A 17,956-nucleotide genomic window follows, 5' to 3' on the forward strand; every position below is an offset into this window, starting at 1 on the left:
CTGTATGTAGCTCCACATTGATCTGGTACTGGTACTGCCTGTATGTAGCTCCACATTGATCTGGTACTGGTACTGCCTGTATATAGCTCCACATTGATCTGGTACTGGTACTGCCTGTATATAGCTCCACATTGATCTGGTACTGGTACTGCCTGTATATAGCTCCACATTGATCTGGTACTGCCTGTATGTAGCTCCACATTGATCTGGTACTGGTACTGCCTGAATATAGCTCCACATTGATCTGGTACTGGTACTGCCTGAATATAGCTCCACATTGATCTGGTACTGCCTGTATGTAGCTCCACATTAATCTGATACTGGTACTGCCTGTATAAAGCTCCACATTGATCTGGTACTGCCTGTATGTAGCTCCACATTGATCTGGTACTGGTACTGCCTGTATATAGCTCCACATTGATCTGGTACTGCCTGTATATAGCTCCACATTGATCTGGTACTGGTACTGCCTGAATATAGCTCCACATTGATCTGGTACTGGTACTGCCTGTATATAGCTCCACATTGATCTGGTACTGCCTGTATGTAGCTCCACAATGATCTGGTACTGGTACTGCCTGTATAAAGCTCCACATTGATCTGGTACTGCCTGTATGTAGCTCCACATTGATCTGGTACTGGTACTGCCTGTATATAGCTCCACATTGATCTGGTACTGCCTGTATATAGCTCCACATTGATCTGGTACTGGTACTGCCTGTATATAGCTCCACATTGATCTGGTACTGGTACTGCCTGTATATAGCTTCACATTGATCTGGTACTGCCTGTATATAGCTCCACATTGATCTGGTACTGGTACTGCCTGTATATAGCTCCACATTGATCTGGTACTGGTACTGCCTGTATATAGCTCCACATTGATCTGGTACTGGTACTGCCTGTATATAGCTCCACATTGATCTGGTACTGGTACTGCCTGTATATAGCTCCACATTGATCTGGTACTGCCTGTATGTAGCTCCACATTGATCTGGTACTGGTACTGCCTGAATATAGCTCCACATTGATCTGGTACTGGTACTGCCTGTATATAGCTCCACATTGATCTGGTACTGGTACTGCCTGTATATAGCTCCACATTGATCTGGTACTGCCTGTATATAGCTCCACATTGATCTGGTACTGGTACTGCCTGTATATAGCTCCACATTGATCTGGTACTGGTACTGCCTGTATATAGCTCCACATTGATCTGGTACTGCCTGTATATAGCTCCACATTGATCTGGTACTGGTACTGCCTGTATATAGCTCCACATTGATCTGGTACTGGTACTGCCTGTATATAGCTCCACATTGATCTGGTACTGGTACTGCCTGTATATAGCTCCACATTGATCTGGTACTGGTACTGCCTGTATATAGCTCCACATTGATCTGGTACTGGTACTGCCTGTATATAGCTCCACATTGATCTGGTACTGCCTGTATATAGCTCCACATTGATCTGGTACTGCCTGTATATAGCTCCACATTGATCTGGTACTGGTACTGCCTGTATATAGCTCCACATTGATCTGGTACTGCCTGTATATAGCTCCACATTGATCTGGTACTGGTACTGCCTGTATATAGCTCCACATTGATCTGGTACTGGTACTGCCTGTATATAGCTCCACATTGATCTGGTACTGGTACTGCCTGTATATAGCTCCACATTGATCTGGTACTGCCTGTATATAGCTCCACATTGATCTGGTACTGGTACTGCCTGTATATAGCTCCACATTGATCTGGTACTGGTACTGCCTGTATATAGCTCCACATTGATCTGGTACTGCCTGTATGTAGCTCCACATTGATCTGGTACTGCCTGTATGTAGCTCCACATTGATCTGGTACTGCCTGTATATAGCTCCACATTGATCTGGTACTGCCTGTATGTAGCTCCACATTGATCTGGTACTGGTACTGCCTGTATATAGCTCCACATTGATCTGGTACTGCCTGTATGTAGCTCCACATTGATCTGGTACTGGTACTGCCTGTATATAGCTCCACATTGATCTGGTACTGGTACTGCCTGTATATAGCTCCACATTGATCTGGTACTGGTACTGCCTGTATATAGCTCCACATTGATCTGGTACTGCCTGTATATAGCTCCACATTGATCTGGTACTGCCTGTATATAGCTCCACATTGATCTGGTACTGGTACTGCCTGTATATAGCTCCACATTGATCTGGTACTGGTACTGCCTGTATATAGCTCCACATTGATCTGGTACTGCCTGTATATAGCTCCACATTGATCTGGTACTGGTACTGCCTGTATATAGCTCCACATTGATCTGGTACTGGTACTGCCTGTATATAGCTCCACATTGATCTGGTACTGGTACTGCCTGTATATAGCTCCACATTGATCTGGTACTGCCTGTATATAGCTCCACATTGATCTGGTACTGGTACTGCCTGTATATAGCTCCACATTGATCTGGTACTGGTACTGCCTGTATATAGCTCCACATTGATCTGGTACTGGTACTGCCTGTATGTAGCTCCACATTGATCTGGTACTGCCTGTATATAGCTCCACATTGATCTGGTACTGGTACTGCCTGTATATAGCTCCACATTGATCTGGTACTGTCTGTATATAGCTCCACATTGATCTGGTACTGGTACTGCCTGTATATAGCTCCACATTGATCTGGTACTGCCTGTATGTAGCTCCACATTGATCTGGTACTGGTACTGCCTGTATATAGCTCCACATTGATCTGGTACTGGTACTGCCTGTATATAGCTCCACATTGATCTGGTACTGGTACTGCCTGTATATAGCTCCACATTGATCTGGTACTGGTACTGCCTGTATATAGCTCCACATTGATCTGGTACTGGTACTGCCTGTATATAGCTCCACATTGATCTGGTACTGCCTGTATATAGCTCCACATTGATCTGGTACTGGTACTGCCTGTATATAGCTCCACATTGATCTGGTACTGGTACTGCCTGTATGTAGCTCCACATTGATCTGGTACTGCCTGTATATAGCTCCACATTGATCTGGTACTGGTACTGCCTGTATATAGCTCCACATTGATCTGGTACTGGTACTGCCTGTATATAGCTCCACATTGATCTGGTACTGCCTGTATATAGCTCCACATTGATCTGGTACTGCCTGTATGTAGCTCCACATTGATCTGGTACTGCCTGAATATAGCTCCACATTGATCTGGTACTGGTACTGCCTGTATATAGCTCCACATTGATCTGGTACTGGTACTGCCTGTATATAGCTCCACATTGATCTGGTACTGGTACTGCCTGTATATAGCTCCACATTGATCTGGTACTGGTACTGCCTGTATATAGCTCCACATTGATCTGGTACTGGTACTGCCTGTATTATTCCTCTATGTTTCTTTTATAATCATTTGTTTACTCTACATCATTGGGCATGGCTCATAAGCAAGCATTTCATAGTAAAGTCTACACTGTTGTATTAGCCACATGTGACAAATACATTTTGATATAATTTTTCCATTCCATTGGTTCACTAAGCTTGTAGCATCCCATACCTTACCAGCAAACTGGTGTTTGGCCCTGTCCGGGGGTGTCCTCGGATGGGGCCACAGTGTCTCCTGACCCCTCCTGTCTCAGCCTCCAGTATTTATGCTGCAGTAGTTTGTGTCGGGGGGCTGGGGTCAGTTTGTTATATCTGGAGTACTTCTCCTGTCCTATTCGGTGTCCTGTGTGAATCTAAGTGTGCGTTCTCTAATTCTCTCCTTCTCTCTTTCTTTCTCTCTCTCGGAGGACCTGAGCCCTAGGACCATGCCCCAGGACTACCTGACATGATGACTCCTTGCTGTCCCCAGTCCACCTGGCCATGCTGCTGTTCCAGTTTCAACTGACCTGAGCCCCAGGACCATGCCCCAGGACTACCTGACATGATGACTCCTTGCTGTCCCCAGTCCACCTGGCCATGCTGCTGCTCCAGTTTCAACTTCCACCTGACTGTGCTGCTGCTCCAGTTTCAACTGTTCTGCCTTATTATTATTTGACCATGCTGGTCATTTATGAACATTTGAACATCTTGGCCATGTTCTGTTATAATCTCCACCCGGCACAGCCAGAAGAGGACTGGCCACCCCACATAGCCTGGTTCCTCTCTAGGTTTCTTCCTAGGTATTGGCCTTTCTAGGGAGTTTTTCCTAGCCACCGTGCTTCTACACCTGCATTGCTTGCTGTTTGGGGTTTTAGGCTGGGTTTCTGTACAGCACTTTGAGATATCAGCTGATGTACGAAGGGCTATATAAATAAATTTGATTTGATTTGATTTGATTTGATTTGAGACTTCCTTATAAAGATGTAGAATCATTCAGACTCTCTCCAATGCTGAGAGCCCCAGCTCGTTGGGGAGTTGCAGAGAAGAGCCAAGATTGTAATCACGAAATTGGGGCGAAGAAGTGGGTAAAAAAAGTATATAATGTACTGTATATATATATACTACCGGTCAAAAGTTTTAAAACACTTACTCATTCAAGGGTTTTTCTTTATTTTTACTAAACAATGAAATAACACATATGATATCATGAAGTAACCCAAAATGTGTTAAACAAGTCAAAATATATTTTATATTTGAGATTCTTCAAATAGCCAACCTTTGCCTTGATGAGAGCTTTGCAGACTCTTGGCATTCTCTCAACCAGCTTAACCTGGAATGCTTTTCCAAAAGTCTTGAAGGAGTTCCCACATATGCTGAACACTTGTTGGCTGTGAGAGTGTGCAAAGCTGTTATCAAGGCAAAGGGTGGCTACTTTGAAGAATTTGTTTAGCACTTTTTTGGTTACTTCATGATTCCATGTGTTATCTCATAGTTTTGATGTCTTTACTATTATTATACAATGTAGAAAGTAATCAAAATAAAGAAAAACCCTTGAATGAGTAGGTGTTGTAAAACTTTTGACCGGTAGTGTATATGTAAGTATTTTTCACATCTCCATGACAACTGTGAATGACTCTAACGGCGTATTATCACATTGTGGTTCCGTCTGGTCGCGTTGCTCGCGCTCTGTATCAGGATTACACCCTCAGATGTTTCCCAATGTGGCATGTGAGGCAGAGCGTGACAGCTACACAAACACACACACACGAGGATGCACACACTCACACCCACACACCAGTGGCAGTCGGTGCCGTTTAAGATTAGGAGGACGGCACCAACTTTACACTCGTGGGAATTGGCCTATATTAAAATGTTTCTTACAGAATAAATGTGAAAATGCACATGCATAAGAGTGGTAGCAATTGAAAGGTAACAGTTTGGACATTAGGGGAAATTATTAAATTGAGGACACAGCATTTCACCTGACACAAGACTGAATCCAAACATTACACTGTTGATTTTTGATGTGGATTTGACATTTATTGTACTTTTCTCTGCATTTGTTTATATCGAAATCTAAAAATACTTTGAATTACATTCCCTGACATGATAAAAATATTAATGGAAAATGTGGGGGGGTGCAACATAAGAAGAAAAGACAAGGGTTTGAGTGAGAGGTCAAACTGCTGTCACCAAGTGGCCACACACCTCTCTAAAGCGTGCACAGTTCCTAAGTAATTTCAATGCACTTTTATGACTCTAAGAAGAGTCTTCAACTATAAGGTGTTTTTGAGCTCTTCTAGCTGGGCTGTTGAGGAACTAGAGCAAGAACACTTGTAGTTGTTTTGTTTGGAACACAACCCTGCATCTCTGCCATCACAGAATTACTGTTGTTGTTTACACAATCAAAAACATCTTATTATAAATGAAAGGAGTCTTGAGACACTGGCATAGTGGAAACTCCCACAGCAACCGCAAGGCGGAGGGGCCTACGAGCTCTGAGGTCTCATGCGCCCGTCATCTCACATCTATGCCAAAATATTAGATTTTTGACAGTAACCCTCTTTTTTAATTTTCACATGAAGTAAGCGAAATATTTGTGTTGTCCAATCTACATGGGTAGTCGGTGAGCCAGACAGACAGTATACACTGAGTGAACAAAACATTAAGGACACCTTCCTAATATTGAGTTGCACACTATCGCAGGTGGAAGCTAGTAGCCTTAGTGATGCATCAGCTAGCACTAGCAACCTCCCAGTCCCGACAGAGAACTCACTGCCCGGGCTCGGCTTAATGTTCCAGTCTAGTTGGTGCTAAAGGAGATGAAAGGGGCGCGGCTCTGTTGCATCCTGCAGTGTGTGTGACGTTTGGTGTGGCGTTCTTTTATGTTTTTAATTTGTACACTTAGTTTGTAAACTATCTGTCAATGATGGATTTACAGTGGTGGGGTTGGGACTGATCTTGTTGATGGTGTACATACCCGCTACAAACTGAGTAAATAATGAAAATGCTGCTGGCAGCGGAATCCAATACAGCAGAGAGTTCTTACTACAATGCAACTCAAACACGAATGCCATGGATATCCCAATGGCCCATCTAATCCCGATTGTCTGCGAGTGGATTACAAACCTAAATGCAAACGTGGAAAACACGGGGGAATCAGACAAAGACTTAAAAAATTCAAGACCAAACCTCCCTTACCCACCACCTTGCTGATCAATGCGCATGCACTGAGGGGGAAAACTAGGAGGCCTGTTTGCTGGCATTTACTGAGACTTGGCTGGATGACAGAGTCCTGTACAGGGAAGTGGAGTCGGCCGGCTTCACTCTGGTTAGAGCGGACCGTGATCTGACAGTCACAGGGACATGGAGCCGGCTTCACTCTGGTCAGAGCGGACCGTGATCTGACAGTCACAGGGAAGTGGAGTCGGCCGGCTTCACTCTGGTCAGAGCGGACGGTGATCTGACAGTCACAGGGAAATGGAGCCGGCTTCACTCTGGTTAGAGCGGACCGTGATCTGACAGTTACAGGGAAGTGGAGTCGGACGGCTTCACTCTGGTTAGAGCGGACGGTGATCTGACAGTCACAGGGAAGTGGAGTCGGCCGGCTTCACTCTGGTTAGAGCGGACGGTGATCTGACAGTCACAGGGAAGTGGAGTCAGCCGGCTTCACTCTGGTTAGAGCGGACGGTGATCTGACAGTCACAGGGAAGTGGAGTCGGCCGGCTTCACTCTGGTTAGAGCGGACCGTGATCTGACAGTTACAGGGAAGTGGAGTCGGCCGGCTTCACTCTGGTTAGAGTGGACGGTGATCTGACAGTCACAAGGAAACTTCACGGTGGGGGCGTCTGCCTGCTTGTCAGGGACCAGTGGTGGAAATGGATCCTGGTAAGAGAGAGACTCTGTACCCCCGACATTGAACTGCTTTCTGTGTCACTGCGACCCTACTATCTGCCCAGTGAGTTCCACCAATTGTTTGTTACCGTTGTGTACATTCAACCAAAAGTTAATATAACAAAGGCATCAGTGATGATTAATAATCTGTCACAGAAACTGGAATCCATCTCCCCTGACGCACCCACATTTATTTTAGGGGATTTTGACAACTGTACATTGCACAAAGTCCTGCGCACATACCACCAGTATGTGAAATGTTACACTAGGAAAAATAAGACTCTTGATTTGTGCTATGGGACAATACCAAATGTGTTTCTGCCACCACCAGACCTCCCCTGGGAACATCAGACCACAATGTTGTCTACCTCAGGCCAACCTACTGTCGCCTCCTGGAGAGGGAGAAACCTACAGTTAAAACTGTCCAGATCTGGAACGACAACAGTATCACTTGTCTCCGAGGGTGTTTTGACTGAACTATGTGGGAGGTACAGTGGCTTGCAAAAGTATTCACTCCCCTTGGCATTTTTCGTGTTTGCCTTACAACCTGGAATAAAAAAAATTGGGGGGGGTTTGTATCATCTGATTTACACAACATGCCTACCTATTTGAAGATGCAAAATATGTTTTATTGCAAAACAAACAAGAAATAAGACACAAGAAAAAGAAAACTTGAGCGTGCATAACTATCCCCCCCAAAGTCAATACTTTGTAGAGCCACCTTTTTCAGCAATTACAGCTGCAAGTCTCTTGGGGTATGTCTCTATAAGCTTGGCACATCTAGATACTGGGATTTTTGCCCATTCTTCAAGGCAAAACTGCTCCAGCTCCTTCAAGTTGGATGGGTTCCGCTGGTGTACAGTAATCTTTAAGTCATACCACAGATACTCAATTGGATTGAGGTCTGGGGTTTGATGAGGCCATTCCAAGACATTTGAATGTTTCCCCTTAAACCACTCGAGTGTTGCTTTAGCAGTATGCTTAGGGTCATTGTCCTGCTGGAAGGTGAACCTCTGTCCCAGTCTCAAATCTCTGGAAGACTGAATTTCCCTGTATTTAGCGCCATCCATAATTCCTTCAATTCTGACCAGTTTCCCAGTCCCTGCCGATGAAAAACATGTTCTTGGGGTGATCACTGTGTTCTCGGGGTGATGAGAGGTGTTGGATTTGTGCCAGACATAGCATTTTCCTTGATGGCCAAAAAGCTACATTTTAGTCTCATCTGACCAGAGTACCATCTTCCATATGTTTGGGGAGTCTCCCACATGTCTTTTGGCGAACATCAAACGTGTTTGCTTATTTTTTTCTTTAAGCAATTACTTTTTTATGGCCACTCTTCCATAAAGCCCAGCTCTGTGGAGTGTATGGCTTAAAGTGGTCTTATGGACAGATACTCCAATCTCTAATGTGGAGCTTTGCAGCTCCTTCAGGGTTATCTTTGTTCTCTTTGTTGCCTCTCTGATTAATGCCCTCCTTGCCTGGTTCGTGAGTTTTGGTGGGCAGCCCTCTCTTGGCAGGTTTGTTGTGGTGCCATATTCTTAAACATTTTTAATAATGGATTTAATGGTGCTCCGTGGAATGTTCAAAGTTTTGGATATTTTTGATAACCCAACCCTGATCTGTACGTCTTTGTCCCTGTACATCTTTGTCACAACTTTGTCCTTGACCTGTTTAGAGAGATCCTTGGTCTTCATGGTGCCGCTTGCTTGCTGGTGCCTCTTGCTTAGTGGTGTTGCAGACTCTGGGGCCGTTCGGAACAGGTGTATATATACTGAGATCATGTGACACTTAGATTGCACACAGGTGGACTTTATTTTGTGGATGTTGGACTTCCTGAGCCAATGGTCACAGCGGGTCAAAACAGGTCCCCAAGTGTAGAGCACACCAACACAGGCTCTCCTCAGGGATGTGTTTTCTTCCCACTCCTGTACATCTTGTACACTAATAGTTGTACTAGTTCCCATCCTGACAGACACCTCGTTATGTTCGTTGATGACACTGCCTTGATCAACCTGTTGCATGATGATGAGGAACAGCATGGCCCGGTCCTAGATTACTTTGTAGAGTGGTGTGACGAATCACACTTGCTCCTCAATACCAACAAGACCAAAGAGATAGACTTCAGGAAGCGTATCTCTGCAACATCTATCAGAGGTCAGAACATAGAGATGGTAGAGGAACACAAATATATGGGTGTCCTCTTGGACAATAAGCTTCAGTGAAGTAAATGTACAGACCTGATCTACAAAAACAGTCAATAGAGACTTTCTAAAAAAGCTGGGATCTTTTAATGTTAATTTTACTATACTGACTCTGTTTTACAAATCTTTAATTGAGAGTGTTTTAACTTTTCGTATTGTTTGTTGGTTTGGCAATGCCACTGTCAGCCAGAGAAATGTGAAGGATTATCACCACAGCAAGCAAGGTACTGGGAGTCAAACAGACAGGCCTGGATGAGATCTTTATGGTCAGGGCCCTCAGCAAGGTACTTGGAGTCAAACAGACAGGCCTGGATGAGATCTTTAAGGTCAGGGCCCTCCCCAAGGCACTTGGAGTCAAACAGACAGACAGGCCTGGATGAGATCTTTAAGGTCAGGGCCCTCCCCAAGGTACTTGTAGTCAAACAGACAGACAGGCCTGGATGAGATCTTTAAGGTCAGGGCCCTCCCCAAGGCACTTGGAGTCAAACAGACAGACAGGCCTGGATGAGATCTTTAAGGTCAGGGCCCTCCCCAAGGTACTTGTAGTCAAACAGACAGACAGGCCTGGATGAGATCTTTAAGGTCAGGGCCCTCCACAAGGTACTTGGAGTCAAACAGACAGGCCTGGATGATATCTTTAAGGTCAGGGCCCTCAGCAAGGTACTTGGAGTCAAACAGACAGGCCTGGATGAGATCTTTAAGGTCGGGGACCTCAGCAAGGTACTTGCAGTCAAACAGACAGGCCTGGATGAGATCTTTAAGGTCAGGGCCCTCAGCAAGGTACTTGGAGTCAAACAGACAGGCCTGGATGAGATCTTTAAGGTCAGGGCCCTCCCCAAGGTACTGGGAGTCAAACAAACAGGCCTGGATGAGATCTTTAAAGTCAGCAAGGTACTTGCAGCAAGGTACTTGCAGTCAAACAGACAGGCCTGGATGAGATCTTTAAGGTCAGGGCCCTCCGCAAGGCTCACACAATCATTTTAGTGCCCAAATCTGCCATTTTCAACCCTTATACGGGTACGAGCATGGCCTTATTTCTATTATAGCATATTGGATGACTGTCATTCATATTCCATTCACCAAGCTCAATGTAACATTGATAGGTTCAGGTTATTATACGATGCTCGAATTTGCCCTATACCCATCATGAGGTTGTGTCACGCCCTGACCTTAGAGATCATTTTTATGTCTCTATTTTGATTGGTCAGGGCCTGAGTTGGGGTGGGCATTCTATGTTGTGGGTTCTATGTTTTCTATTTCTGTGTGTTTGGCCGGGTGTGGTTCTCAATCAGAGGCAGCTGTCTATCGTTGTCTCTGATTGAGAACCATATAATTAGGTAGCCTTTTTCCACCTGTGTTTTGTGGGTAGTTGTTTTCTGTTTTGTGTGTCTACAACAGATAGAACTGTTTTGTTTGTGCCGCTTTGATCATTTTTGTTCTAGTGTTGGGTTATAATAAAAATCATGGGCGCGTACCACGCTGCACCTTGGTCCTCACCTTCTTCCACCAACAGCCGTTACAGGTTGCTACAACCTAGCCTACAAATGGAAGTCTATAACATACAGTTGAAGTCGGAAGTTTACATACACTTAGGTTGGAGTCATTAAAACTCGTTTTTCAACCACTCCACACACTTCTTGTTAACAAACTATAGTTTTGGCAAGTCGGTTAAGACATCTACTTTGTGCATGACACAAGTAATTTTTCTAACAATTGTTTACAAACAGATCATTTCACTTATAATTCACTGTATCATAATTTCAGTGGGTGAGAAGTTTACATACACTATGTTGACTGTGCCTTTAAACAGCTTGGAAAATTCCAGAAAATTATATCATGGCTTTAGAAGCTTCTGATAGGCTAATTGACACCATTTGAGTCAATTGGAGATGTACCTGTGGATGTATTTCAAGGCCTACCTTCAAACTCAGTGCCTCTTTGCTTGACATCATAGGAAAATCAAAAGAAATTAGCCAAGACCTCAGAATCTTTTTTGTAGACATCCACAAGTCTGGTTCATCCTTAGGAGCAATTTCCAAATGCCTGAAGGTACCACGTTGTTCTGTATAAACACCATGTGACCACGCGGCCGTCATACTACTCCGGAAGGAGGCGTATTCTGTCTCCTAGAGATGAACGTACTTTGGTGCGAAAAGTGCAAATCAATCCCAGAACAACAGCAAAGGACCTTGTGAAGATGCTGGAGGAAACGGGTACAAAAGTATCTATATCCACAGTAAAAAGTGTCCTATATCAACATAACCTGAAAGGCTGCTCAGCAAGGAAGAAGCTACTGCTCCAAAACCACCATAGAAAAGCCAGACTACGGTTTGCAACTGCACATGGGGACAAAGATTGTACTTTTTGGAGAAATGTCCTCTGGTCTGATGAAACAAACCGTCATACCATAACCGCTAACAGCTACACAGCCTACATCGTCGTCACCATATTAAACAACAAACTAGAACTAACGGATTAGTAAACCTACAATCCATGTGTACAATCACTCAGGACTGTGTATGGCAAGCAGTTTAGCAGTTACACTGGTGGGCCTAGGTGGCAATAAATTAATACATCCGAAAGCTTACCTTGACTAGGAAAAGTTGCAGTATTGGATAACTTTAGCCAGCTAGCTAACATAAATAACATTCCTCCCTGTTTGAGTCAGATTGTTGAGTAGGCTAAATTAGCTGCATTAGATAAGTATGTCTCTGCTGTCTCTGCTGCTTCTCCTTCATTTTTGAAGAAATTAATTTGTTCAAAACTTTTCAACTATTGTCCAACTATTCACCACATTTTATGCGCTGCAGTGCTAGCTAGCTGTTTTCAGTACTATATTCATTATCTGATTCTTTGATTGGATGGACAACATGTCAGTTTATACTGCAAGAGCTCTGGTAGGTTGGAGGATGTCTCCGGAAGTCATCATAATTACTGTGTAAGTCTATGGAAGGGGGTGAGAACCATGAGCCTCCTAGGTTTTGTGTTGAAGTTAATGTACCCAGAGGAGGAAGGAAAATAGCTGTCCTCTGGCTACACCATGGTGCTGTCCTAGAGGGTGCTGTTGAGGCTACTGTAGACCTTCAATGCAAAACAGTGTGTTTAATCAGTTATTTGGTGACATGAATATATTTAATATAGTTTTATCTAAATGGGATAACCTTTTTAAAGGAAGTTGATGTATAGCATTTACTCATACTTTTTACTTTTACTCAAGTATGAGATTAAGTACTTTTTCCACCACTGTACTTAAGTACATTTACAAACAAATGTTTTTTTAAACTTTTTGTCATGGATTTCTTCATCTGAACGAGAGGCGGACCAAAGCGCAGCGTGGTTGTTTTGATTCATGTTTTAATAAATCCCTTCACATGAACAAACTAACAAAAACAAGAAATGTGAAAACTCAAAACAGCCCTATCTGGTTCAAAACACAGAGACAGGAACAATCACCCACAAACACACAGTGAAACCCAGGCTACCTAAGTATGATTCTCAATCAGAGACAACTAATGACACCTGCCTCTGATTGAGAACCATACTAGACCGAAACATAGAAAATACCCAAATTATAGAAAAACAAACATAGACTGCCCACCCAACTCACGCCCTGACCATACTAAATAAATACAAAACAAAGGAAATAAAGGTCAGAACGTGACACTTTTACTCAAGTAATATTGTAATGGGGGACTCACTTTTACTTTAGTCATTTTCTATTGAGGCATCTCTACTTCTACTCAAGTATGTCAATTGAGTTATTTTTCCACCACTGCGATTTGCTCATCTTCATCAAATCCATTCACATTTAATTACTGTAGTTGCTTCCATTGTAAAAACTGTCCCTTCTCTCTCTCCCACTGTTTCTGCTGTGATACAATGACCTCACAGACATCTTACAGTAAATCTACAGATCATTAAGAGTATTTCATATAGAATTATTATTACTCTTCCTCAAGTAATTATTATGTACCTTTTTAGCGTAAGGTTTAGGTACTTTAATACTCACTAAGCCTCTTTCATTTTGCCATAAGGAAGTGGAAATGATAACATTTAGACTTCCACGTGAACCTACAACGCGTATTCTACAACTCATTAATTAATACTCTAACTTGTGATTAAGTTTTGATAATCACTAATGCTGTCCAGGCACTGGTATTTAGTTATATACTGTATACTCACATCATACACATGTAGTATGCATAAAAAAACTCTCCAAAGCTCTATATTTCATAAATGAATGCTTTACAAGTCATGAATAAGGGATCGTAACCACATATGCATTGGTGCTGAGGAAAGCAGGAATTGTCATTTCTATGGTTACTGTACATAATACACATAAAACTGCACATCTCTTAAACACATTCTAAACAACTTATACATCTAAACTAAAACATTCTAATTCCCTCATAAATGTATGGATGTCATCATTTATTGTTCATAAACCTGCAGGCAGATTTAACTGTAACTGACTGAGCACAATAACCATTCCTCACTAGGGAATGGCAATCAACAACAAAACAATATAATGTCCTTGCACCTTGTACTGGGACCTCAAGTCACTGAGGAGTGAAGCTCGTGACATCCACTTATGCCAATCCATAAACATTCGCCATATACAAGATTGCTCAGTAACTCAATCCTAAACACTATAACGCAACACTTAATGGTCAATACACTCTGTATGGAAAACACTGTACAGTTCATTAACTAACACACAATGACTCATTACGTAAGACTCTATACCCACCGTGACTCCGGCCTGATTTTGTGCTTCTAAGCCTTCTTAAACATTGTGTGCTTCTGTTTTTTGCATTGGATTTGTCTATTTCTTCTGCAACCGCTGATACCGACCAGCGGTTGACAGGGGCTGAACTAGAGCGGTGTTTGTGAGAAGGGTGGATTTCGAAAACGGTTCTTCTCATAAAAACGTCTGAAAGGACAAATGGTTTGAGCTACAAACTATTCACAAGTCACAGAGTGCCTTCAGAAAGTATTTTAAATGTTGTTGGTGTTACAGTCTGAATTTAAAAGATTCTGTGTCACTGGCCTACTCAATGCCCCATAATGTCAGAGTTGTAACTAATTAATGACAAATGAAAAGCTGAAATGTTTTGAGTGAATAAGTATTCAAACCCTTTGTGAAGCCTAAATAAGTTCAGGAGTTTAAAAAGTCTTAACAAATTAAATACGTTGCAAGGACTCTGTGCTCAATAATAGTGTTTTTGAAGGACGACCTCATCTCTGTATCACACACATACAGATAATTGTACAGTCGAGAAGTGAATTTCAAACACAGATTCAACCACAAATCGCCTCGCAAAGAAGGGCCTCTATTGGTAGATGGGTAAAAAAAAAGGAGACTTGAAATATCCCTTTGAGCATGGTGAAGTTATTAATTACACTTTGGATGGTGTATCAATACACCCAGTCACTACAAATATACAGGTATCCTTCCTAACTCAGTTGCCGGAGAGGAAGAAAACCACTCAGGGATTTCACCAAGAGACTTTAAAAACAGTTACTGAGTTGAATGGCTGTGATATGGCTGTGATATGACAAAACTGAGGATGGATAAACAACATTGTAGTTACTCCACAATACTAACCTAATTGGCAGAGTGGAAAGAAGGAAGCCTGTACAGAATAAAACATTCCAAAACATGCATCCAGATTGAAACAAGGCAATAAATGAATACTGCAAAAAATGTGGCAAAGCAAATAACTTTTGGTCCTGAATACAAAGTGTTATGTTTGGGACAAATCCAATACAACACATTACTGAGTACCACTCTCCATATTTTCAAGCATAGTGGTGGCTGCATCATGTTATGGGTATGCTGGTAATTGTTAGGACTGGGGAGTTTTCCAGGATATGGAATGGAGCTAAGCACAGGCAAAATCCTAGAGGAAAACCAGGTTCAGTCTGCTTTCCACCAGACACTGGGAGACTAACTCACCTTTCAGCAGGACAATAACCTAAAACACAAGGCCAAATCTACACTGGAGTTGCTTACCAAGAAGACAGTGAATGTTCCTGAGAGGCCGAGTTACAGTTCTGACTTAAATCTGCTTGAAAATCTATGGCAAGACCTGAAAATGGTTGTCTAGCACTGATTAACAACCAATTTGACAGAGCTTCAATCAATTTGCGAACATTTCTAAAAACATGTTTCACTTTGTCATTATGGGGTATTGTGTGTAGATGGGTAAAACATGTTTTTCACATTTAATCCATTTTGAATTCAGGCTGTAACACAACAAAATGTGGAATAAGTCAAGGGGTATAAATCATTTCTGAAGGCACTGTAAGAGTCGTTAGAAGGTAAGGGCTTCTGTTCTTCTACATAGATCATAGGAAAGCCCAGGGCATAGTGTCTATAACCTGTAATATGCTCACATAGTTGCTGCCACAAACTCAGGTGGATATTCATTTCCAATGTATGTACTTTTTCATCACGTTTTTGCAACTGTTTTTCAAATCGTGTTGTGTTTTACTTGTTGCCCTGAAAAGAAAATGGTTAAACACTTCCAATGTGACACTTCTTGGTTCCATGTGGGTCTAATGCTTTATAACACATGAATGAAGAAGCTACTACAACATTAAATCGTAAACACTATACGAATACTCACTACTTAAGCACCAATAACTCATTGACTAAGCATGTATAACACATGAATAAGTGCTCATTACCACAATTACAACAGTAATTCATCTACGTACCGGTACTTCATGCCAGTGAGCTTGGCGGTGGACTCCTTGAGGTTGTGGTGGTAGCGGTTGGTAAAGGAGCCCAGGCTGCGGGCGATGAGGGCCACCGTACGGAAACGTGCCCTCGCCTGGCTGGCCGTGTTGGCACTGGTGGCATTTTGCTTGCTGTGCCCTCCATTCCCCGGGGGCCTCAGCCCTCCTCTTCCTCCATCCTGGTCCGAACATGCAAACGACACCTGCATGGTGGTGGCTGTACTGTCGGTGGTGGTGGTGGGCTGCTGGGGCTGCTTGCCAGCCTTGCTCCAGTCTTCACTGGGTTGTATGTGTCTGTAGTGTCTTTGTTTCTCCTGAAGTGGTTTTTGTCTCCTTTAGTGGTCGTGCACTTCACTGTTTTGTCGAAAAGTCCCCTCTCATTCTACCTCTTTCTCTCTGTTTGTTATACCTGGCTCTCAGCCCTTCTCTTTCTCTTCCCTCCGCTTCTCATACTAGTCTGTGCCACTGGGGAGGTTCTCCGGGAGTAGGGGACAGCGGGTCCACTGCAGTGGAGGGGTCTCCTTCACCCTCCAGCGTCGGCTAAACCCTCCAGTCAAGAACCAGGAGCAGGAGCGGACTGCACTGCATACAGAGCAACACACACAGCCACACACAGACTCGCTCACACACAGACTCGCTCACACACAGACTCGCTCACACACAGACTATCTTACACACTCATAACCAAATCTTAACAGACCAACACACACACACTCTCGCTCTCTCACACACAGGCAAAAAAAATGAAGAGATTCCTGGATTGTCCTTAAACTTCAAGGAGAAGTGAGCTGTCCTGTGAGGAAAGCAGGAGTCCCACTAAGGCTTGCATCCCACCAGGACCTTTGGTAGTGTAGAGAGCTGATGTGCAAGCGTCCTAGCCCAGGAAATCCCGCTTCTAAAAGTCCACCATGCTGAGAAGAGAGGGACAGCTTCCAATGCTCTTCTCAGAAGGAAAACGTGGTGAAAGTGCTCCGTTTGATACAGAGACCCCCGAATGATAGTGAGGAAGTGAAGAAGAGGAGGAGGAGAAGGAGGAGGGAAAAGGACGAAGCATGATCCCTCTCTTCTGGAAGGAAAGGACAGGCGTACAATGAGAGGGGGAGTGCGGAGCCGAGAAGGAATTCATGCTGGTGAGTGTGAGAGTGAGCGAGGGAGTGATTGAAAGAGAGAGACAGGCTGCTGCCTCTAAATGACTGGCTGAAATAACCACAGTGTTTCCTCACTAGCGTCACACAGAGAGAGAACACAGTGTGGATGGAAGGGACAGAGCTGAAGCCAAGTGGTGTGTGTGTGCATGTGTGTGCGTGTGTGTGTGTGTGTGTGTGTGTATCAGAGTGTTTGTTTATTGAGGTAGATGCTCAGTTTTATTATAAGCATAGCTGCGTTAAGTACAGGTGCAGGGGGTGCTACAGCACTCCCTGGTGGTGAGATGGTAAAACTGCAGAAGAAGTATAAAGAACTTGTCCTTAAAAACTGTTATTATATTTTTTTCCATTTCATTATTGGTAAAAATAATAATAATATTGGCTATAATATAGTGTAATATAGTATATAAAAATGTAAATAAAACCAACCAAGCCTTGACAATGCACTACCGTGAGGTTGAACGTTTCCATTTGATTCCTTTCTGTAGGCTAATAGTAGCATTTACAAGGTCAAGGTCAATCAAAATCAAAAATGTCTCCGATAAATATCTATTGTCAAAATGTATATATTACCACGGCTGAATTCCTGTAGTTCAAGGCTTCCCAT

The 17,956-nt window shown here is 43.2% G+C and overlaps 1 protein-coding gene across 1 annotated transcript in view; it reads right to left on the reverse strand.

Moving 5' to 3' along the window:
* Positions 1-17,494, reverse strand: part of LOC109871607 (voltage-gated potassium channel subunit beta-1) — a 92,877-nt gene extending 75,383 nt beyond the window's left edge. The window contains exon 1 of the mRNA XM_031807304.1: positions 16,184-17,494. Coding sequence (XP_031663164.1) covers positions 16,184-16,413 — 230 coding nt within the window. The 5' untranslated portion in view covers positions 16,414-17,494. The remainder of the gene's footprint in view (positions 1-16,183) is intronic.
* Between the last annotated feature and the right edge of the window lie 462 nt (positions 17,495-17,956).

The sequence above is a fragment of the Oncorhynchus kisutch genome, linkage group LG27, assembly GCF_002021735.2.
Source record: "Oncorhynchus kisutch isolate 150728-3 linkage group LG27, Okis_V2, whole genome shotgun sequence".
Classification (NCBI taxonomy): domain Eukaryota; kingdom Metazoa; phylum Chordata; class Actinopteri; order Salmoniformes; family Salmonidae; genus Oncorhynchus; species Oncorhynchus kisutch.